The following is a 24091-nucleotide window of genomic DNA, read 5'->3' as shown; positions in this document are numbered from 1 at the left end:
TTATCTCTAAATATCAGGTTTTATACATATATATATAAATATTATATATATGTATTAATATGTATATAACAGCTTCTCAGTTCCTGAAATGATAATCACCACTCTAGACGTAACGTGTCTGCTCTGAAAGCTTACAATATAGGCCCCTGTTTTCCTATAAGCATTTTTTAAAGGTGACCAGAAAGGTGACCATACCATTGTTGTTTCTTTGTTTCTGGCTTATTTTGTCTCACCAAATGTCCCACATGTTCATTCACAACGTTGGATGTCTCACGACATTGTTCCTTTTTGTAGCAGCACAACCTTCGTTCATAAGTATACACCATTGTTCACCATCTGCTTCTCTGACAGTGCATCCTTCAGCCACCTGCATTCATCCGGTATCTTGTAGAAGGCCCAAATGAATTGTATTCTTGAAAGTGGTTAATGTGGGAAATTTTATGTTGCCTATATGTTACCACATGAAAAAAAAACAAACCCATAGTTCTATGTAACATGTAAACCCTAATGTAAACTATGGACTTTGGTTAATTATATAACTGTAATAATATTGGTTTATCTATTGTAACAAATGTACCACACTAATTCAAAATGTTAATATAGGGAAAACTGTGTGAGGGTATATAGAAACTCTACTTTCTGCATGATTTTTTGGTAAACATATAACTGCTCTAAAAAAATTAATTTAGAAAACTGCACAATGAGGTATCACATCACCCAGTAGAATAGCTATTTAAAAAAAAAAAACAGAAAATAACAAGAGTTGGCTAGGAAGAAATTGGAATCCTCATGCATTGTTAATGGGAATGCAAAAAGTGGCATAGCCGATATATAGAATGTATGTCAAGAATGTTTGTATCTTTGTTAAAGTTTGACAATAAAAATATTTATTAAAAAAAAAGTGGTGTAGCCATTGTGGAAAACAGTATGGTGGATCCTCAAAAAGTTAAACGAAATTATTAGATCACCCAGCAATTTTACTACTGGGTATATACCCCAAAGAATTGAAAGCAGAGATTCGAACAAATATTTGTACACCAATGTTCATAGCATCATTATTCACAATAGTTAAAACCTGGACAAAATCTGAGTGTCCATCTCCAGGTGAATGGAGTAATAAAATGTGGTATATACATACAGTGTCATGCCAGAAAAAGAAATAAAGTTGTGAGACATGCTACAAGGTGGATGGAACTTGAAAACATGCTAAGTGAAATAAGCTAGACACAAAAGGACAAATATTATATGATTCCACTTATATGAAGTATCTAGAATAAGCAAATTCATTGAGAAAGTAGGTTAGTTGTTACCAAGAGCTTGGGGGAGGTGGGATTGGGAAGTTACTGCTTAATGGGTACAAAATTTCTATTTGGAATGATGAAAAAGTTTTGGTAATGAATAGTGGTGGTGGTAGCACAACATTGTAATGTCACTGAATTGTGCACTTAAAAATGGTTAGAACAGCCAATTAATGTTAAACAATGTTTTTTTAAAGTAAAAAATCATGCTTTTAAAGTATGCAGTATTTGTAGTATATTCACAAATTTATGCAACTGTTACCGCTGTTGAATTCCAGAACATCTCCATCACCCCCAAAATAACCCTATATTCATTAAAGTTACTCCCCACTCTTCCTCCCCCCAACCCCTGTCAGCCACTACTTTCTATTCTGTGCGTTTGTCTGTTCTGGACATTATGGAATAAATAAATGGAATCATATAATATGTGGCCTTTTGTGTCTGGCTTCACTTAGTATGTTCTCACCATTCATCCATGTTTTAGCATGTATCAGTACTTCATGTATCAGTACTTGTTTACGACTGAATACTACTCCATTAAATGGATAAATCACATTTTATTCATTCATTAGTTGATAGACATTTGTTTCTACACTTTGAATGTGGAATATTATGAATAATGTAACTGCAAACATTTGTATACAGTTTTTGTGAGGACATATATTTTTCGGTTTTCCTTTACGTATACCTAGGAATGGAATTATTGGGTTATCTGATAACTCTTATGTAACTTTTTGAGAACCTGCCAAGCTGAACTATTCAGTTGTAAGAGTTCTTTATATATTCTGGATACCAGTACCTATCACATATATGCTTTGCAAATATTGATTTCCATTCCAAGGGTTGTTTTTTGGCTTTTTTGATGATATCCTTTGATGCACAGAAGTTTTTAATTTTGATGAAGCCCAGTGTATCTGTTTTTTTCCTTTGTTGCTTGTGGTTTTGGTGTTATATCTAAGAAACCAATGCATGATCCAAGGTCATGAAGATTTACTCCTGTGTTTTCTTCTATGATTTTTATAGCTTTAGCTTATTCATGATCACTCAGTACTCATAGAAACTGAGACTTTAGAGGCTCCTGTGAGATGTTTGCAAGGGGTGGGGGCTAGGGTGGGAGGCTGTTACCCTGGGTTTCTTTCCTTGCTACCTCGACAAGCCAATCAAGAACGTTCACCCTGGAAAGTAAGTGTTGCTAGCTGTTTCATGGTTTGTATACTTCATTGTTGTTTGTTTGTTTGTTTTTGGAAGGTAACAAATGAAGAAGATTTTATTAGCAAATTGGACTGCAAACCTGATCAGCATCTGAAGGTGGTTTCCATTTTCGGAAATACTGGTGATGGAAAGTCTCATACCCTCAACCATACCTTCTTTTATGGCCGTGAAGTCTTCAAAACTTCCCCTGCCCAGGAGTCCTGTACTGTGGGAGTGTGGGCTGCCTATGACCCAGTCTATAAAGTAGCAGTGATAGACACGGAAGGCCTCTTAGGGGCTACGGTGAATCTAAGCCAGAGAACACGGCTGCTGCTTAAGGTCCTGGCCATCTCAGACCTGGTCATCTATCGAACTCATGCAGACCGACTGCATAATGACCTCTTCAAATTCCTTGGGGATGCCTCAGAAGCTTATCTGAAGCACTTTACCAAGGAACTCAAGGCTACCACTGCCCGCTGTGGCCTGGATGTCCCATTATCCACCCTGGGCCCTGCTGTCATTATTTTCCATGAGACTGTGCACACACAGCTGCTGGGCTCTGGTAAGTATCTGGGGTGCTGTGTTACAGATTGACCTTCCTGGATATAAGGAGGTGGCCATTGAACTGCAATAGCAACTTGGTAGTAGAGATTGTCCAGAAAAATTTCTGCCCAGGTAAGACACAAGGAAGTATTTCAGATGGGATAGAGATCAGCCTGTTCAGAATCTGCTTATAGGTCAAGTAGTGTGAGAATCGAGAATGACAGTTGGCTTTGGCAATGTGAGGTCACTGGTGATATGGACAAGAGTTGGGGTAGTGGGCATGAAAGCCTGATCAGCGTGGGGTCAAGAAAGAATAGTAGGAAGCAGTCACGTCTATTCTGGAGTTGTAACAGTTAGTTCTAAATTCTGGAATGCTAAGCTATTTGTATATAACCTAGTCATTTCCTGGAACTTTGGGTATTTGTGTAACACCTGAGACTCAGAATTAGAGCTCTAAAGCTATGAAAGTCAACATTTCCGTGTCCAGCAATTATTAAAAATGTTAGAAAAGCGATCAGACTTCAACTAGAGATATGAATGAAGCTGATCTGGATAGGACTAGGGTGAATCAGAATATAGGGTAAAGGATGATATTGACTATCTAAAACTTCAGCTTCTGTGAGACCAAAGGAAGGAATGTTTATTTGATGCAAAATTTCCATTTTTGGTAGCACATTATCTAATTTACCTTGTATGGTTAGTTTATTTGAACACCATAATTAATGGAATCTTGAATAGGGAGTGAGATCTTGTTGGTTTATACAGGTTGGTGTGATACCCTGATACATCCGAGAGTAATTTGGGCAGAGAATACAAAAGTATTTACCAAGTCCCCTTGAGGGACTTGGGGGAAAGGAGGAAATATTAAACTTCCCCAACTAGGCAATTCCTGATAGTCTCACAAGCATCGAGGACAGCCAATTCCATAAGCTGAGCCCTCTATCTTGGGGCTAGTCCATATGAAACTTAATCCTGCAAAGGAGAAGCTAAGCCCCTTTTATTTATGTCTAAGAATAAATGTAAGTTTATTTATATAAACTTATACCCAGAGAACCTCTTTTGTTGTTCAGATATGGCCTCTCTCTTTAAACCTACTCGACAAATGTACTTACTGCCCTCCCCCCGTATGTGGGCCATAACTCCCAGGGGTGTAAATCTTCCTGGCAGTGTTGGACATGACCCCCAGGAATGAGCCAGGACCTGGTGTTATGGGATAGAGAACACCTTCTTGACCAAAAATGGGAAGAGAGAACTGAGACAAAAGTTTCAGTGATTGAGAGATTTCAAAAAGAGTTGAGAGATTATCCTGGAGGTTATTCTTATGCATTATATAGATATTCCTTTTTAGTTTTTAGTGTATTCGAGTGGCTAGAGGAGAGTACCTGAAACTGTTGAACTGTATTCCAGTAGCCTTGATTCTTGAAGATGATTGTATAACTATATAGCTTTTCCAGTGTGATTGTGTGATTGTGAAGACCTTGTGTTTGATGCTCCCTTCATTCAGGCTGTGGACACATGAGTGAAAAAATAAAGACAAAAAGTAAATGGGGGGGGGAGGGATAAAAGAAATTGGGTAGATTGAAATACAAGTAGTCAATGAGAGGAAAGGTAAGGGGTATGGGATGTATGGTTTTTTTCTTTTGTCTTTTTCTGGAGTGATGCAAATTTCTAAAAGTGATCATGATGGTGAATACACAACTATGTGATGTGTGAGCCATTGATTGTATACTTTGGATGGACTACATGGTGCATGAAGATATCTCAATAAAAATATTAAAAAAAAGAATAGTAGGAGAAGAATTGGAGATTGTGTGTTTATCACTTTCAAAGACTAAAATGGAGGCAGTCAAGCAAATGGTAGCTGAAAGGAGATGTGGAATTTGAAGAATTTTCTTTTCTCTTTTTGAAGTTTATTAATGGGAGATATTACAGATATTTGTATACCTATGGGAATGATCCATAGAGAGGGAACAATTGTTGGTACAAGAAAGAATAGGAGCACTTGGAGTAATGCACAAGAAGAATTGGCCTTAGGAGCATAAATGGTACATCCAGAATGACAGGAGAGAGTTAGGGCATATGGGCACAGTTGCAGGTAAGTAGGTAGATGTGTGTGTGTGTGTGTGTGTGTGTGTGTGTGTATGTTTGTGTAGTTTCTTGTCTTATTTCTGTTTTCTTAGAGAAATAATACATGAGATCACTCCCTCAGAGTGGAGGGGCAGCAGCAGTATTGAATGCAGTGGGATAGTATTATTGGCCTGTAAAACAACTATACCATTCATTTGTTCAACAAAGTTTGTGTGTGCAATGTTATATGCTGAACATTGGGACACAGAGCTGGAAAAACAAACAATAAAACTAATTCTCAACCTCAAATAATTCACAATCTAGTTGAGATACTACGAAGTCTTCTCTTCTGTGGTAGATGTAGGTGCTGGAACTGTGGGAATACAAAAGGAGGATGCTTTAGTTCTTCAAATGGGATCTAGAGAAGAGGAGGTGATATTTGGACCCTGAAAGTTGTGATTGATAGAGGGGAGGAAGGATTTTATAGGAAGAGTGAACACCTAGGGGCTTGAAGATATAAATTATGTTCAGGAAACTACAGGTAGTTCTGCAATAAGCTTCCTAAATTCCTGCTAGCCCCCCTTCAGTCCATTCTCCTCATGGCATTGAGAGTGATCTTTTAAAAGCTTAATTTGTGATTTAGATCATCACATTCCTGTTTATAAACTGACAATATTTCCACTACATTCATAATAAAATCTAAATTTCTAAATGAGGTATACTCATGCTAACTCTGACCCCCTTCTCTGGGTCCTCACCCTTCATTCTCTAGTTTTTCTCTTCCACACTGATCAGACCACACTCTTACCATTAGGCATGCCAGCCTTTTCTCTTTTCCCACCTTCTCTGTCTTCCTGGAACAGCTAACTAGATTTTTCAGATTCAGCTCAACTGTCATCCTATTATAGCCTTTCCTGACCACCCGCTAAAAAGTGGTTCTTCCCCATCCTAATGCTTTTACTATCCTCACATCACTCTGTTCATTTCCATCAGGGCACTTGTCACTATCTGAAATCATTCTATATGTTTGTTTACTTATTTTGATTTCCTGTTAGAATGGAAACTTCATGAAGGCAGTAATCTTGTCTGTTTTAGTCACTGCTTTACCTAAAGAGTCTGGTCAGTGCTTGGCACACAGTAGGCTCTCACAAATGTTTTATTAAGTGAATAAATGATGCTGCTCAATGTGTCTGAAGCAGATTGTATGGAAGAAATGGTAGAGATACTTGGATCATGGATGGACTAGCCTCAGTTCTGAAGTATGACAGGAGCCCCTGAAGGATTTTAAGCATGGAATTCTATGATCAGATCTATAATTTCAAAAGTTCACCCTCACAGGCTGTTGCAGGATAAATTAGAGGGTCATGCCTACAGGCAGGGAAGCCAGTCAGGAGGTTATCACGGGATTCAGGTGAGAAGTTATGGAGCCAGCCAGGGCAGTGGCAGTAGGAGGAAAGTGGACTGACTGAGAGAAGGTAAGGAGGTAGAATCTGAAGGACCTGGCAGCAGCTGATTCCTGTGGTCCCAATGACTCATGACCTATAAGAAGACTAGAAATCTAAATGTTCTAGAATGGAGATTTGGTAGTGGAAGAACCTCTGCTATTTGGACAATGGAGGACTCATTAAAAAATGATTATAAGGTAAGAAATGCTGGCTTTAGGATGCCCTCTACGATGAGTACTTTTTTTTTGCATGGGCAGACACTGGGAAATGAACCTGGGTCTCTGGCATGGCAGGTGAGAACTCTGCCTGCTGAACCACTGTGGCCTGCCCTATGATCAGCGCTTTTGATCTTTATAATTTTGGTGAAGGAAAGGTTTAATTGCCTGTTCATAATTTCGAAATAACCAACTCTCCCAAAAAACTTATTTATTTTTGTTTTGATCCTTTTCCTTTTCTGAATAGAGGATTCCTAGGTGGGAAATAATAGGTCAAGGAATTATCCCTGTTTTACAAATGAGCAGAAACATGGCATTTGGGAGCTGTGATTATATGTCTAGGGATATTCTGTGAGGTCATGGTAGGAGGAAATGAAGACAGCTGCACTGCCTTTCTGGGTGGCTTTGGGAGAAGTCAGTGACTGATGAGTCACCACCAGGGCACTGCCACTCCTTTCAGAAAGTTGCTGTCACAGGAAAAGTTCAGGAAGAGATAGATGGATTTAGGGAATAACTGCAGACTGTGATTATCTCTCCATATTTAAATTTAGGGTAAAGCCAATTGAACTGATTTTTATTTTTTTGTTAAAATACTAAAGGAAGTTCAAAAAAATCCTTCCAATTTTAACCTCTGAGATATCTGTCAAATCCATCTGTACTAACACTGCCCAAATTTCTGGACAAATATTGGTAAAACTGTAGGCAAGCTAATACCCTCATACACTGGTAGTTTGCCACAGCTTCATCAGCAAAAGACCAGACTTTAAAGTAGCTATTTAAATCTTCATTACTAGGTGACTGGTTAAGTATGTCTAGAGGATGGAATACTATATAGCTGTTAAAAAGAATAAGGACACCTGGAAGAGCTAAAGAAAGAACAGCGAACTAGCCCCAAAGCAAATAGAAGAAGAAAAATGACAAAGATTAAAGCAGAAATAAATGAATTGGAGAATAACAACAACAAAAACAATAAAGGATGAGCCACGGTGGCTCAGCAGGCAAAGTTCTTGCCTGCCATGGTGGAGACCTGGGTTTGATTCCCGGTGCCTGTCCATGCAGGAAAAAAAAAAAAATTTGGAAGAATCAATAGAACCGAAAGTTGGTTCTTTTAGAAAATCAATAAAATCTATGTACCACTAGCTAAGCTGACTAAGAAAAAGAGAGATGATGCAAATAAACAAATCAGAAATTAGAAGGGGCTCATTACCACAGATGCAGAAGAAATTTAAAAAATCACAAGAGGATACTAAAAACAACTGTATACCAAAAAACTAGACAACTTAGATGAAATGGACAAATTCCTAGAAAGACCTGAACAACTTATACTAACTTGAGAAGAAATAGAAGATCTTAACAAACCAACCACAAGTAAAGAGATTCAATCAGTCATCAAAAATCTTCCTACAAAGAAAAGTGCAGGGGCAGATGACTTCAACAGAGGGTTTTTTTTTTAAAGGAAATTTATTAAGTTGTGAGTTTACAGTTCTAAGACCATTGATATGCCCAGAATAAGGCATCCAGAGAAAGATACCTGAACTCCAAAGAAAGGGCTGCTGAGCTTAGGGTTTCTCTGTCAGTTGGGAAGGTACATGGTACCTTCTGCTAGCTTTCTTTACCAGCGTGCTTCAAAGTGCTTCAAAGCACTTCCCCAGAAGTGTTCTCCTTCTGCATCTCCAAAAGTCTCTGGTTGTGTTGGCTCTGAAGCTTTTTCCGAAATGGTTCCCTCTTAAAGGACTGCAGTAAGCAACCCAAACTGGAATAGGTGAAGATACATTTCCAAAGAAACTACCTAATCAAAATGTTACCACCCAAAATTGGGTGGGTCATATATCAATGGAAATAATAAAAATGTTCCCACCCAGCAAAATTGAATGAGGATTAGGAGCATGGCTTTTCTGGGACACACAGTAGTTTCAAACCAGCACATTCTACCTTTTGGATCCTATATTAGCTAGTAAGCTGCTGGAATATACCAGAACTAGTATGGCTTTTAAAAACGGGAATTTAATAAGTTACAAGTTTACTGTTGTAAGCCTATAAAAATGTCCAAAGTACAGCATCCAGGGAAAGATACCTTAATTCGAGGAAGGTCGAAGGGTCAGGAACACCTGTGTCAGCTGGGAAGGAACATGGCTAGTGTCTTCTGTTCCCTTGCTTCCGAGCTTCATTGCTTTCAGCCTGTTTTCCTGTGCAGGTTCCTCACTTTTCATCTCTGGGGCTGGCTTTCATCACTTGGTTTCCCTTGGTTCTCTTCAGGCTCTGGCTTGCTTCACATCCCCTGGTAATGTCTGCTGGGCTCTAAGCATCTCCAATCCCCTTTATCTCTGTTCTCTGAAACAGTTTTTTTCTCCAAGAATCTATTATCTGCTCTTCACAGGGCATTTTATCAAACATTTCAGAAAAAACTAAGACCAATCCTGCTCAAACTCTTCCAAAAAATTGAGGGAAAGCAATCACTACCTAACTCATTTTATGATGCTACCATCACTCTAATACCCAAACCAGGTAAAGATGCTACAAGAGACAAAAACTACAGGCCAGTCTCCCTAATGAATATAGCTGTAAAAATTCTCAACAAAATACTAGCAAATCAAAACCAACAACACATTAAAAGAATTAAACACCACGACCAAGTGAGATTTATACCAGGAATGCAAGGGTGATTCAACATAAAGGAATCAATCAGTTAATAATACAGCACATTGGAGCCGGTGTCCTACGTCAGAGCCGCCGCCGCTGCCGCGGAGCAGCCGCTGGGGAGGAGCAGCCGCTGCCGCGCAGGACTGGGCCCTTAGGGAGGAGGAGGCGAGAAGATGGCGGACGACCCCAGTGCTGCCGACAGGAACGTGGAGATCTGGAAGATCAAGAAGCTCATCAAGAGCTTGGAGGCGGCCCGCGGCAATGGCACAAGCATGATTTCGTTGATCATTCCTCCCAAAGACCAGATCTCACGAGTGGCAAAAATGTTAGCAGATGAGTTTGGAACTGCATCTAACATTAAGTCACGAGTAAACCGCCTTTCAGTCCTGGGAGCCATTACATCTGTACAACAAAGACTCAAACTTTATAACAAAGTACCTCCAAATGGTCTGGTTGTTTATTGTGGAACAATTGTAACGGAAGAAGGAAAGGAGAAGAAAGTCAACATTGACTTTGAGCCTTTCAAACCAATTAATACGTCATTGTATTTGTGTGACAACAAATTCCATACGGAGGCTCTTACAGCACTACTTTCAGATGATAGCAAGTTTGGCTTCATTGTAATAGATGGTAGTGGTGCCCTTTTTGGCACACTCCAAGGAAACACAAGAGAAGTCCTGCACAAATTCACTGTGGATCTCCCAAAGAAACACGGTAGAGGAGGTCAGTCTGCCTTGCGTTTTGCCCATTTAAGAATGGAAAAACGACATAACTACGTTCGGAAAGTAGCTGAGACTGCTGTGCAGCTGTTTATTACTGGGGACAAAGTGAATGTGGCTGGTCTTGTTTTAGCTGGATCAGCTGACTTTAAAACTGAACTAAGTCAGTCTGATATGTTTGATCAGAGGTTGCAATCAAAAGTTTTAAAATTAGTTGATATCTCCTATGGTGGTGAAAATGGATTCAACCAAGCTATTGAGTTATCTACTGAAGTTCTCTCCAACGTGAAATTTATTCAAGAGAAGAAATTAATAGGACGATATTTTGATGAAATCAGCCAGGACACGGGCAAGTACTGTTTTGGAGTTGAAGATACACTAAAGGCTTTGGAAATGGGAGCTGTAGAGATCCTAATAGTCTATGAAAATCTGGATATAATGAGATATGTTCTTCATTGCCAAGGCACAGAAGAGGAGAAAATTCTCTATCTAACTCCGGAACAAGAGAAGGATAAATCTCATTTCACAGACAAAGAGACAGGACAGGAACATGAGCTGATTGAGAGCATGCCCCTACTGGAATGGTTTGCTAACAACTATAAAAAATTCGGAGCTACATTGGAAATTGTCACAGATAAGTCACAAGAAGGATCCCAGTTTGTGAAAGGATTTGGTGGAATTGGAGGTATCTTGCGGTACCGAGTAGATTTCCAGGGAATGGAATACCAAGGAGGAGACGATGAATTTTTTGACCTTGATGACTACTAGGTAGTCGACCTGGGTCCGGCAAACTGTGCCTCACCCTCCAGCATCCAACCCAAGGAGCATACCCGTGGTGGAATCCAAAAAGATCCCTGCCTTACAATTGGAACATTTCCAGAACTTAATCCATGAGCATTGGATAGTGAAAAGAAAACCGAAACAAAACTAGACCCAACCCTACACTTTGGTTTGTCATGATGTCAGCGCAGCAGCCTACAACTAAATTCCTAAATGCCACTTGGGACTAATTTAAAAAAGATTCCCAGTTTTTACTTTTACTTGATGGTAAAATTGGTTGCTCTTGTATTTTATGGGGAAAAAAATGATTTTTTTAACCTTCATACATAGAAGCAAAAATACTTTAACTGCTGTAAACCTTCAAAAATTAATAGACGTGAGATCATAAAAAAAAATAAATAAATAATACAGCACATTAACAAATGGAAAGGGAAAAAATCATATCATCTTGATTGATGCTGAAAAAGCATTTGACAAAATTCAGCATTCTTTTCTGATAAAAAACACTTCAAAAGATAGGAATCAGAAGAAACTTCCTCATTATAAAAAAGGGCACATTTGAAAAATCCATAGCCAGCACAGTATGCAATAGGGAGAGACTGAAAGCCTTCCCTTTAAGATTGGGAACGAGACATGGATGCCCTCTGTCACTGCTATTATTCTGCTAGAAGTTCTAGGTATAGTAGTCAGGCAGGAAAAAGAAATAAGAGGCAGCCGGATAGGAAACGAAGAAGTAAAACTTTCATTATTTTCAGATGACTCAATACTAAGAAAATCCAGAGAAATATACAACAAAGCTATTTGAGTTAATAAAAAAGTCAGCAAAGTGGCAGGAAACAAGATTAATGTACAAAATCAGTACTTTTTCCATAAACAAGCAATGATCTAACTGAGGTGACATTAAAGGAAAAAATTACATTCAAAATAGCAATTAAAATGGGGTGCAAGTGTAGTTCACTGGTAGAATTTTCATCTGCCGTGTGGTAGACCTAAGTTTGATTCCCGGCCCATGTACTTCCCAAACAAACAAACAAAGGAAAAACCAAACAAACAAAAATTCAGCAAATGGTGCTGCAATAAGGGGATACTCACATGGAAAAAGAATGAAATGTGACTCCCACCATACAGCATGCAAGAAAAAAAAAAAAAGCAACAAAAAGAATCAAGTATCTGGGAATAAACTTAACCAGGATGTATACACAGAAAATTACATAATGTTGCTAAAAGAAATCAAAGATCTAAATAGGTGGAAAGATATTCCCTGTTCATGGATAGTAGGGTTAAATGTAGTTAAGATGTCAGTTCTTCCCAAATTGATCTACAGATTAAATGCAATACCAGTCAAAATTCCAACAACCTACTTTCCACACTTGGAAAAGCTACTTATCAAATTCATTTGGAAGGGAAAGAGACCTCAAATAGCTAAAAATATCCTAAAAAAGAATGAAATGGGAGGATTAAAAGTTCCTGATTTTAAAGCATATTACAAAGCCACAGTGGTCAAAACAGCATGTTACTGGCACAAAGATAGAAGTATTGACCAGTGAAATCGAATTGAGAGTCCAGAAAAAGACTACCAAATTGATGGTCAGTTGGATCTTCAAGGCCCCCAAATCCACTGAACTGGGATAGAAAAGTCATTTCAGTAAATGGGCATGGGAGAAAAGGATATCAATAGCCAAAAGAATGGAAGAGGACCCTTATCTTATGTTCTAGTTTGCTAGCTGCCAGAATGCAATATACCAGAAACAGAATGACTTTTTAAAAGGGAAATTTAATAAGTTACAAGTTTACAGTTCTAAGGCTGCTAAAACGTCCCAATTAAAACAAGTCTATAGAAATGTCCAATTTAAGGCATCAAGAAGGCCGATGATGTTCAGTGTTTCTCAGCTGGAAGGGCACATGGCAAACATGGTGGCATCTGTTGGCTTTCTCTTGGCTCTGCCAAAGGGACTCTCTCCAAAATGTTTCCTCTTTTAAAGGATTCCAGCAAGCAACTCCACCTTTGATGGGTGGAGACACACCTCCATCTAATCAGAAGTTACCACCCACAGTTGGGTGAGTCACATCTCCATGGGAATAATCAAAATGCTCCCACCCAGCAATATCGAATGAGGACTAAAAGGACATGGCTTTTCTGGGGTCCACCACAGATTCAAACCAGCACATCTTATATCCTATACAAAAATTAACTCAAAGTCAACCAAAGACCTAAATATAAGAGCCAATACCATAAAACATAAAAAGTTTGGTTTATTTATATATATTCAATTATAGAAAAATTAGAAAGTATAAAAAGGTGCAGGCAGTACCACATGGTGACTAAATGTTCATACAGACTTTCTGTCAGATTCTGGATTAGCTACTTAATAAATGAGTGACTTTGAGCAAGTTAAAAAAAATTTTTTTCTGTGCTTTGCTTTTGTTATATACAGAATTAGATTCTCATTTTTCATATCACTTCTATCATTTCAGTGGGATATTGGGTGCTAGGAAAGATAAATATATGTGTTTGGTCGCTTTGTGAACTGAAAGCCTTTGTTATATACATTTAAAAATAGATATTCATGAACTAAAAACAAACAAACAAGCAAAAACCAGACAAAAAAGATCCCACCAAGCAGTGTGTCTACTTCCCAAGATTGGATTAAGAAAAAGAACAAGGCTTTTCTGGAGCACACAACAGCCTCAAACCAGCACAGATGTGAATAGACATTTTTCCGAAGAGCAAATACTAATTGCTAAAAAGCACCTGAAGAATGCTCATTTTCATTAGCTATAAGGGAAGTGCAGTTAAGACTATAATGAGCTATCACCTTACACCTATAAGAATGGCTACTACTGTATGTGTAAGAGTTAACTTCCAGAGGACCTCTTCAGTTGCTCAGATGTGGCCTCACTCTCTCTAAACCCAACTCTGTAAGTGAAATCATTGCCTCTCCTCTATGTAGGACATAACATCAGTGGGTGAAAGTCTCCCTGGCTGTGTGGAAGATGACTCCCAGGGATGAGCCTGGCCCTGGCACCGTGGGATTAGCAATGCAATCCTGACCTAAAGGGGGAAAAGAAATATAATAAATAAGCTATCAGTGGCTGGAATAATAGTTCAAATGGAGCCAGAGAGGTTACTCTGGAGGTCACTCTTACTTAAGCTTCAGTTGGACATTGCTCCGAATATAGCTTGTCAACGCATAACCAAAACCATTCCTGCCAATCCTAAAGAACACCTAGGGCATTATATAATTTTCCATGCACTAGGGTAACTTTCCAAAAACCTACAATCTTCACATGGGTCCCTGGACCAGATAAGTCCTGAAATGCAGAGGGGCCAGCATTTGGAACATCAACTAATTCCATTTCCCCTATCCCATATTATCAACAGTCCCTTCCCACGTGAAAGAGTTAAAATGGGCATAGCTCAAATACCCCTAAAGAGTGGGAGAAAGATCAAAGGTGATGGTGGAGTTATACAGAGAAGGTAGGGTTTAACAAATGGAGTATGATTGCTGAATCATTAAATTAATATTTCTTTTAGTCTCCAGTGTCTTAGAGCAGCAAAAAAACAAAACCCAAAAATTATGGAGTTATAACCCATACCAAATTCTGAAATTTGTTCTTCAACTAATTGTTGCCTTGCGCTTTGAAATTATTGTTTTTTTGTATATATGTTATGTTTCACAAAAAAGAATTAAAAAATCTATTGTGATAATGCACAGCTATATGATGATATTGTGACTCACCGTACACTTTGGATGATTACATGATATGCGAATATATAATATATTTCAAAAAACAAGAGCAACAACAATGCTCAGCCTCTCCAAGAACATCAACTAGTTACATCCCCCATCCCATATTTTTGACACCCCTTTCCAACATGAAGAAGCTAGAATAGGCATAGCCCAAATGTCCCTAAAGATTGCGAGAAGGATCAGAGAAGAAGGAGGAGTTATAACAGAGAAGATAAGACTTTACAAATGAGTAATGACTGCTGAGTCATTATATCGATATTTCTTTTAATCTCCAGTGTCTTGAAACAGCTAGAAAAATCTGAAATTGTGGAACCGTAACCCTTATGAAACTGAAATCTATTCGATGACAACTTGTTACAATGTACTTTGAAATTTATTGAATTTTTTATATATGTTTATTTCACAATAATAAAAATTTTTTTTAAAAGGAATGGCTGCTTTTAAATAGGAAACTACAAATGTTTGAGAGGATGTGGAGAAATTTAGAGACTTATTCACTGCTGGTGGGAATTTATACTAGTATAGTGGTTATGGAAGATAGTTTGGCAGTTCCTTAGAAAAGTAAATATCAGGTTGCCCTATGACCCAACAATACCACTACTCTGTATATACCCAGAAGAGCTGAAAGCATTGACTCAAACAGATATTTGCACATTGATATTCATAGCAGCATTATTGATAATTGCCAAAAAATGGAAACAATTCAAGTGTCCATCAACAGACTAGTGGATAAAGAAAATATGGTATATACATACCATGGAATGTTATGCTATATTAAGATGAAACAACATCCTGAAGCATATGGCAAGTTGGAGGAACATTGAGGGCCTAATTCTGAGTGAAATAAGCCAGACACAAAAAGATACATACTTCAGATTTCATTATTATGATCATGGTAATGGTACACTCAGAGGCTTATAATGGAGAATTTAGGGGACCTGGAGAAACACAGAATCTAGAGATTGGTGAGTGGATATCTAACGAGGTTGAACTTAAGTGTAAGGGAATGGATAGAAGTGAAAGCAGCTCATTAGTGGGTTTATAAGTAATATTGCCATATTGAAAGTGATCATGATTGAAAGGGGTTGTATAGAGCCATATATCCTACCAATTAGCACTACAAAATAAGTTCTTGCATGAACTACTTAAAAGCATGAATCTTGTATAAAGAGTCCATAATATTGGGGTATAGGGGGAAAACTACTATTGCATGTGTTTTAGTTGGCTAGAGCTGCCAGAATGCAATATATCAGAAACAGAATGGCATTTTTTTTTTTTGCATGGGCAGACTGAGGAAGTGAACCCAGGTCTCTGGCATGGCGGGCAAGAACTCTGCCTGCTGAGCCACTGTGGCCCACCCCAGAATGTTTTTTTTTCTTTTGATTTTTTAAATTAATTTTAAAATTAAAAAAAATATTACAGGAAAGAAACACAAATTCCAAATATATGATCATTCTGTTCTACATATATAATCAGTAATTCACAATATCATCACATAGTTGCATATTCATCATTATGATCATTTCTCAGAACATTTGCATCAATTCAGAAAAAGAAAAAGACAACAGAAAAATAAAACGAAAACAGAAAAAAAAAGATTATACATAATATACATATATACATATACACATATACATAATACCCCGTACCCCTTCCATTCATTGATCACCAGCATTTCAAACTAAATTTATTTTAACATTTGTTCCCCCTATTATTTATTTTTATTCCATATGTTCTACTCGTCTGTTGACAAGGTAGATAAAAGGAGCGTCAGACACAAGGTTTTCACAATCACGCAGTCACATTGTGAAAGCCATATCATTGTACAAACATCATCAAGAAACATGGCTACTGGAACACAGCTCTACATTTTCAGGCAGTTCCCTCCAGCCTTTCCATTACATCTTGGATAACCAGGTGATGTCTACTTAATGTGTAAGAATAACCTCCAGGATAACCTCTCAACTCTGTTTGGAATCTCTCAGCCATTGTCACTTTGTCTCATTTCACTCTTCCCCCTGTTGGTTGAGAAGGTTTTCTCAGTCCCTTGGTGCTGGATCTCAGCTCATTCCAGATTTTTTCTCAATCCCATGATGCAGAGTCCCAGCTCACTTCAGGACCTCTTTCCCACGTTGCCAGAAAGGTCCATACCCCTGGGAGTCATGCCCCACGCAGACAGGGGGAGAGTGGTGAGTTTGCTTGTTGTGTTGGCCGGAGAGAGAGGCCACATCTGAGCAACAAAAGAGGTTCTCCGGGGGCGACTACTAGGCCCAATTTCAAGTGGGCCTGACCTGTCCTCTGTGGGGTTAAGTTTCACATGAACAGACCCCAAGACTGGGGGCTCAGCCTATAGCTTTGGTTGTCCACACTGCTCGCGAGAACACCAAGAATTCAACTTGGGGAGGATGAATTTTCCCGTTCCCACCAACTTTGCAAACACTCTTCTACTCACTGACCAAATCACTCTGGGATTCACTGAGGCATCACTCTGGACAAACCAACAAAATCCCATGTCCTACCCAAGGTTCCATGTACTTATGTTGTTCAACCAAGCTATCTACATACGTTATATTAGGAAATGCACTAGTCAAAATATAAATTTTATACTAAATAAACATTTTTTGCTTTAGTCTCACACATAAGTTGAAATTTTAAAATATTAATTGCCATCTATTTTCAGCACCCTGCAGTAATGACATTCCTTTGTTCTTCCTCATGCAAAAACATTTTTTAAATTTGTACATTTAGTTACTATCATTATACACTCTAGGCATTCCTAGATTATACCATCTCAATCTTTATCGTCTTTCTGATTTCATTTATGCCCCCAGCCCTCCTCCCTCTGTCATTCTCACATTCAGCTTCATTCAGTGTTTTAACATAATTGTATTACAGTTAGGTAGTATTGTGCTGTCCATTTCTGAGTTTTTATATTCAGTTCTCTTGCAAAATCTGTATCCCTTCAGCTCCAATTACCCAATATCTTACCCTATTTCTATCTCCTGATGGTCTCTGTTACCAAGAAATGTTCCAAGTTTATTCCCTAATGTCAGTTCATATCAGTGAGACCATACAGTATCTGTCCTTTTGTTTCTGGCTAATCACACTCAGCATAATGTCCTTAAGGTCCATCCATGTTGTTACATACTTCATAACTGTATTCTGTCTTACAGCTGCATAATATTTCATTGTATGTATATTCCACAGTTTGTTTAGCCACCTGTCTGTTGATGGACATTTTGGCTGTTTCCATCTGTTGGTAATTGTAAATAATGCTGCTATAAACATTGGTGTGCAAATGTCCATTTGTGTCCTTGGCCTCGTGTCCTTTGAGTAGAGACAGCATATAGATGGATCCTGTTTTTTAATTTATTCTGCCAGTCTATGTCTTTTGATTGGGGAGTTTAATCCATTAAACATTTAGTGTTATTACTGCATGGGTAGTACTTTCTTCTATTTTGCCTTCTGGATTTTATATGTCATATCTAATTTTCCTTCTTTTTACCTTTACTCATAGTCTTCCTTTCTATACTCTTCTCCACACCTCTCTCTTCTGTCTTTTCATGTCTGTCTCTAGTGCTGCCTTTAGTATTTCTTGTAGAGCTGGTCTCTTGGTCACAAATTCTCTCAATGATTTTTTTGTCTGAGAATGTTTTAATTTCTCCCTCATTTTTGAAGGACAATTTTGCTGATATAGAATTCTTGGTTGGCAGTTTTTCTCTTTTAATAATTTAAATGTATCATCCCACTGTCTTCTTGCCTCCATGGTTTCTCCTGAGAAATCTACACATAGTCTTATTGGGCTTCCCTTGTATGTGATGGATTGCTTTTCTCTTGCTGCTTTCAAGATTCTTTCTTTCTCTTTGACCTCTGACATTCTGATTAGTAAATGTCTTGGAGTACATCTGTTTGGATTTATTCTCTTTGGGGTACGCTGCACTTCTTGGATCTGTAATTTTAAGTCTTTCATAAGAGTCGGGAAATTTTCAATGATAATTTCTTCCATTAGTTTTTCTCTTCCTTTTCCCTTCTCTTCTTCTGGGAAACCCACAGCTCATGTAGTCATGCGCTTCATATTGTCATTCAATTCCCTGAGTCCTTGCTCATATTTTTCCATTTTTTCCCTATAGTTTCTGTTTCTTGTCGGATTTCAGATGTTCCATCCTCCAGTTCATTAATCCTATCCTCTGCCTCTCGAAATCTACGATTGTAGGTTTCCATTGTGTTTTTCATCTCTTCTAGTGTGCCTTTCATTCCCATAAGTTCTGTGATTTGTTTTTTTTCAGACTTTTGATTTCTTCTTTTTGTTCCTTCCTTGCCTTCTTTATTTCCTCCCTCAGTTCATTGATTTGGTTTTTGATGAGGTTTTCAATGTCTGTTCGTATATTCTGAATTAAGTGTTTCAGCTCCTGTATCTCATTTGAATTTTGGTTTGTTCCTTTGACTGGGGCATATCTTCAATTTTCCTAGTGTAATTTGTTATTTTTTGCTGGTGTCTAGGCATTTAATTACCTTAATTAGTTTATTCTGGAGATTGCTTTCATTTCTTTTACCTAGGGTTTTCTTGCCAGATGAATTTGTTGTCTCTCTGTTCTTTGACATTCAGTTCAGCTTTTTCAGGACCTCTAGCTTAGGTTTTGTTTAACAGAGGATAATTTTTCAGTTCTTGTTTTCTTGCTTCTTGCCCTGCTTGTATGGTGCCTCCCACCCCCCCCTCCCCAGCCCCCACCCCCCCACCCCCGCCACCCTTAGGAGGGGTCTACTTAGGTATTATAAACCCCAGCCGGATTTTCCCAGACGAAACTGGCCTCCTATCAGGAGGAAAGAGTCACCTGTGTCGGTTTTCCCTGAGGGTGAGACCCAGCAGGTTGAAAAACTTTCCTGTGTTGTCTCTGGGCTCTGTTTTTCTTATCCTGCCCAATATGTGGCGCTTGTCTGCCTGCAGGTCACACCAGCATAAGATGATGCGGTACCTTTAACTTTGGCAGACTCTCCCTGCTGGGGGCATGGTGCAGACATAGGAGAGGTAGGCTGGTTTTAAGGGCTTCAAATTACTAAGCCCTGGTGTCTGAATTCCTTGAGGGAGGGATTCCACCTGAGTTGTGCTTCACCCCTTCCCTGGGGAAGGCACAGGCTCCAGGCAAGCCCTCGAACAAGCTTGTTTCTGCCTATGCTTGGGGGCAGTTACAGCCTGAGAAGTCCTGTTGCTGTATCCAAAGGCAATCAAGTCTTTGTAGAAACACAGCCACAAAAACCTCTGTTTCCTTTTTTTTTTTTCTTTTTCCATCAGTTCTGCCCCCTTGGCACCGGGGCAAAAATGAGCAACCTGCGCTCTGACCAGGTTCACCTGAGCTGGGGGCCTATTTTTAGTAGTCAGAATTTGTTAGTTTATTCCACGATTCCCGTTTTGTTGGCCTTAGTCCCTGTTGCTGGTAAAGTCCTTTTCCTTTCCCCTCTGGTAAGCAGCCTGTGGAGTAAGGGCGCTGGCTGCCGCAGCTTGGGGAACTTAAGGTTCTGAGAGGGCTTGCCACTGGTCCAGCTGGTCCAGACTGGGGTACGCTGTGTGTCTGGTCACTGACGTGGCCCCAGGAACTGTTTTGTACTGTTTCTGGTTATTTAGTAGTTGTTCTGGAGGACGAACTAAAACGCGTACATTGCTAAGCTGCCATCTTGATTATCTCTTCCCAGAATGGTTTTTAAAAAGGGAATTTATTAAGTTACAAGTTTACGCTTCTAGGGCCATGAAAATGTCCAAATTAAGGCATGAACAAGAGGCTACGTTCACAATGAAAGCAAGGGGTAAGGGGTATGGTAGGTATAATCTTTTTTTTTTTTTCCTGTGTTCGTTTTACTTCTTTTTCTATTGCCTTTTTATTTCTTTTTCTGAATTAATGCAAATGTTCTAAGAAATGATGAATATGCAACTAAGTGATGATAGTGTAAATTACTGATTATGTATGTTGTTTTATTTTGTTTCTTTATTTTTTTAATTAATAAATAAATTGGAAAAAAAAGATGCTACCTTCACTTAATAAGGGCTTATGCCATCCAGAAGACACCTGTTAGCTGGGAAGGCATGTGGCTGGCATCTGTTTCAGTCTTCGGCTTCTGTACATCTCTGTCACCTGGGAAGGCACATGGCGACGTCTGCTAGCTGTCTTTTCCGGCTTCTCATTTCATAAGGTTTCCCTGGGGCATTTTCCTTCTGCATCTCCAAAGGTCTCTGGCTGTGTGGACTCTGAAGCTTTTTAAAAATGGCTCCTTCTTAAAGTACTCCAGTAAGCAACCCCACTTTCAATGGGTGGCGACACACCTCGGTGAAAACCACTTAATCCAAACGACCCCACCCAGCAGTAATGAAAGAGGATTAAAAAACATGGTTTTCTGGGTTACAGAGCAGTTTCAAACTGACACAGCATGCTATAGTCTCAGTTTAACAGAAGGACATCCACAGTACCACGGCAGTACCAGGGGTAAATAATTGGGGGTGGGGTCGGGAGGACAAGAGTTAAGGGGAGGTTTGGACTTTGTTTGATGAGGATGTGTTTATTGTTTATTTTTCTCTTTGGAGCAGTGAAAATTATCTAAAAATGAAAGTGTTGATGATTGTACAACTAAATTAAGATAATGTCAGATATGGATTGTTGACTTTGGACATCATATGTGATGCCCAGTGGATGGAGGTGGCTGAAAGATACAGTTAGAAGTAGAATGGCAAACTATATGGATACATATGATGGAATATTGTGCAGCTACAGAAAGGAATGAAGTCGTGAGGCATGCCATGAGGTGAATGAATCTTGGGGACATTATGTGGTCCAAAATAAGCCATAAACAAAAGAATAAATACTGTATGATCTCTTTCAGAGAATACATATAAAAAAGTTGGGGTCTAGATTATAAGCTTTTATAGCAGTCGCATTTAGTCCAGAGCTATTAATGTTCTTTCTAGATTTTGAAATGTTGTTCTATATATGTATAACTTTGTATTTCTCTGGAGTTTGCAAGCTCTGGAACTTTGGGTGTCTGTGTGACACCTAAGACTTAAGAGTTGGAGTTTTCTTTTTATCTGCCATATCAACAGATGAGTAGAACATATGGAATAAAAATAAATAATAGGGGGAACAAATGTTAAAATAAATTTAGTTTGAAATGCTATTAATAAATGAAAGCGAGGGGTAAGGGGTATGGTATGTATAATCTTTTTTTTTTCTGTTATTTTATTTTTCTGTTGTCTTTTTATTTCTTTTTCTAAATTGATACAAATGTTCTAAGAAATGATGAATATGCAACTATGTGATGATATTAAGAATCATTGATTATATATGTAGAATGGAATATGTTAATGTTTTGTTTGTTAATTTTTTTAATTAATAAAAACAACAACAACAACAAAAAAGAGTTGGAGTTTTGCAACTCTGAAAGTCAGCATTGCTACATACAGCAGCTGTTAAAAAAATTAAAAAAGACATCAGGTTTTAATTAGAGATAAGAACAAAACTAATGGAGTCAGGACTAAGGTGAATCAGAATACAGGGATAATTGTGATAGTGTCTTTATTTTAGAACTTTACCTACTGTAAGATACCAAAGAAGAGAGCTTTATTTTGTGCAAAACCTAAATTTTCTGTAGCATATAATCTAACTTAAGCTGTTTGGATAGCTCATTTAAACAACCCAAACACAGGGAGCCCAGAATGGGAATGAGGGCTTGTAATTCTGTATAGCTTAAGGTAATACCTCATTGTATATCAGAGTATGTTGGGCATTTAATTAGTATTGGAAAAGTCCCTTGAGGGATGAGAGAAAGAATATGTAACTATTAAGCTTTACCACTGGGAAAGCCCCTGATACTGTCTCAAACATAAGGGACTCCCAAGTCAGTAAGCCAAACCCTTAATCTTGAGGCTTGCTTTTGTGAAGTTTATTTCTGTGGCAGAGAACCTAAGCCTACCTATAATTATGCCTAAGAGTTACTTCCAGAAAATCTCTTCTGTTGCTGAAATGGCCTCTCTCCGTCTAAGCTCAGCTCTACAAGTAAAATCATAACCCTCCCCTCCTCCGTGGGACGTGGCGTCCAAAGGTGGATGTCTCTTTATTAGTTTGCAAGCTCTGGAATGCAATATACCAGAGCTGGAATGGCTTTTAAAAAGGGGAATTTAATAAATTACAACTTTACAATTCTAAACCTATAGTATGCAAATGTCCAAACTAAGGCATCTAGGGAAAATTACCTTAATTCAAGGAAGGGCAGTGGGTTAGAAACACCTGTGTCAGCTGGGTAATTACCTGGCTGGCCTCTGCTTGTCCCTTGCTGCTAGACTCCATTGCTTTAAACCTCTGTTCCTGTGGGGGTTCCTCACTTTGTTTCTCTGGGGCTGGCCTTCATCTTTTGGCTTCCCTTGTCTCTCTCCAGGTTCTCGCTTGCTTAATGTCTCATGGCAATGTTACTGGGCTCCAAGCATCTCCAGACATCTGTGTCTGTTCTCCAGTGTTGGCATCTGTGTCAGCTCTGCTCTTTTTTTTCTGTCAGCTCTCTATTGGCTCTCTCTGTCGGTTCTGAGTCTTCTGTCATTTCTGACTCACTCTCCAAAATGTTTCCTTTTTTTAAAGGATTCCATTAAACTAATCAAGATCCAGTTCAGTGCATGGAGTTACATCTCCATCTAATCAAAAGGTTACACTCACAGTTGGGTGTGTCATGTCTCCATGGAGATTGTCTATTAAAAAATTTCTGCCTTACAGTATTGAATTAGGTTTTAAAAGAAATGACTACCTCCACAAGGTTAAAACGTGGCTTTGCTGGGGTACAGAATATTTTCAAACCAGCACAGTCTCCCTGGCAACATAGGACGTGACTCGCAGGGACAAGCCTGGCCCTGACACCATAAGATCGACAATGCCTTCCTTACAAAAAGGGGGGAAGAAATGTAACAAAATAAGGTAGCAATGCCTAAGAGAATTCAAATAGAGTCAAGAGGTTAATACTACAATTTGTATTGTTAATTACTTTGGTTTGCCAAACTCCAACTAAAACCATTCCTGTTAACCTTAAAAAACAGCTAGGGCTGTATCTGAGATTCTATAAAAGTTTCACATACTAAGATTAATTTCCAGAAACCTACAACCTCCAGGTGGTTTCCTAGACCATATAAATCCTGAAACCCAGAAGGGCCAGCTCCTCCAAGAACATTAACTAGTTCCATTCCCTTATCCTATATTATCGACATCCCTTTTCAACATGAAAAAGTTAGAGTGGGCAGAGCCCAAATATCCCTTAAGATTGGGAGAAAGATCAAAGGAGAAGGAGGAGCTATAATAGAGAAGATAGAATATAACAAATGAGTATGACTGCTGAATCATTATATTTACATTTCTTTTAGTTTCCAGTGTCTTGGAGCAGCTAGAAGGAAAAATTTCAGGTTTTCAGTTCCCAAACTGA

General features: G+C 38.6%; 1 protein-coding gene and 1 pseudogene across 3 annotated transcripts in view; both read left to right on the top strand.

Moving 5' to 3' along the window:
* The window catches only part of ZFYVE1 (zinc finger FYVE-type containing 1), a 92757-nt gene that overhangs the window by 19679 nt on the left and 48987 nt on the right, over positions 1 to 24091 (top strand). For all 3 annotated transcript variants that reach the window (XM_077122936.1, XM_077122935.1, XM_077122937.1), the window contains exon 3: positions 2547 to 3051. In XM_077122936.1, the coding sequence (XP_076979051.1) occupies positions 2547 to 3051 (505 nt within the window). The remainder of the gene's footprint in view (positions 1 to 2546; positions 3052 to 24091) is intronic.
* Positions 9472 to 11186, top strand: LOC143651964 (eukaryotic peptide chain release factor subunit 1 pseudogene; annotated as a pseudogene).

This window comes from Tamandua tetradactyla, chromosome 12 (genome assembly GCF_023851605.1).
Source record: "Tamandua tetradactyla isolate mTamTet1 chromosome 12, mTamTet1.pri, whole genome shotgun sequence".
Classification (NCBI taxonomy): Eukaryota; Metazoa; Chordata; class Mammalia; order Pilosa; family Myrmecophagidae; genus Tamandua; species Tamandua tetradactyla.
Note: the sequence above shows the minus strand (reverse complement) of the source record. Positions and strands in the feature narration are given on the sequence as shown.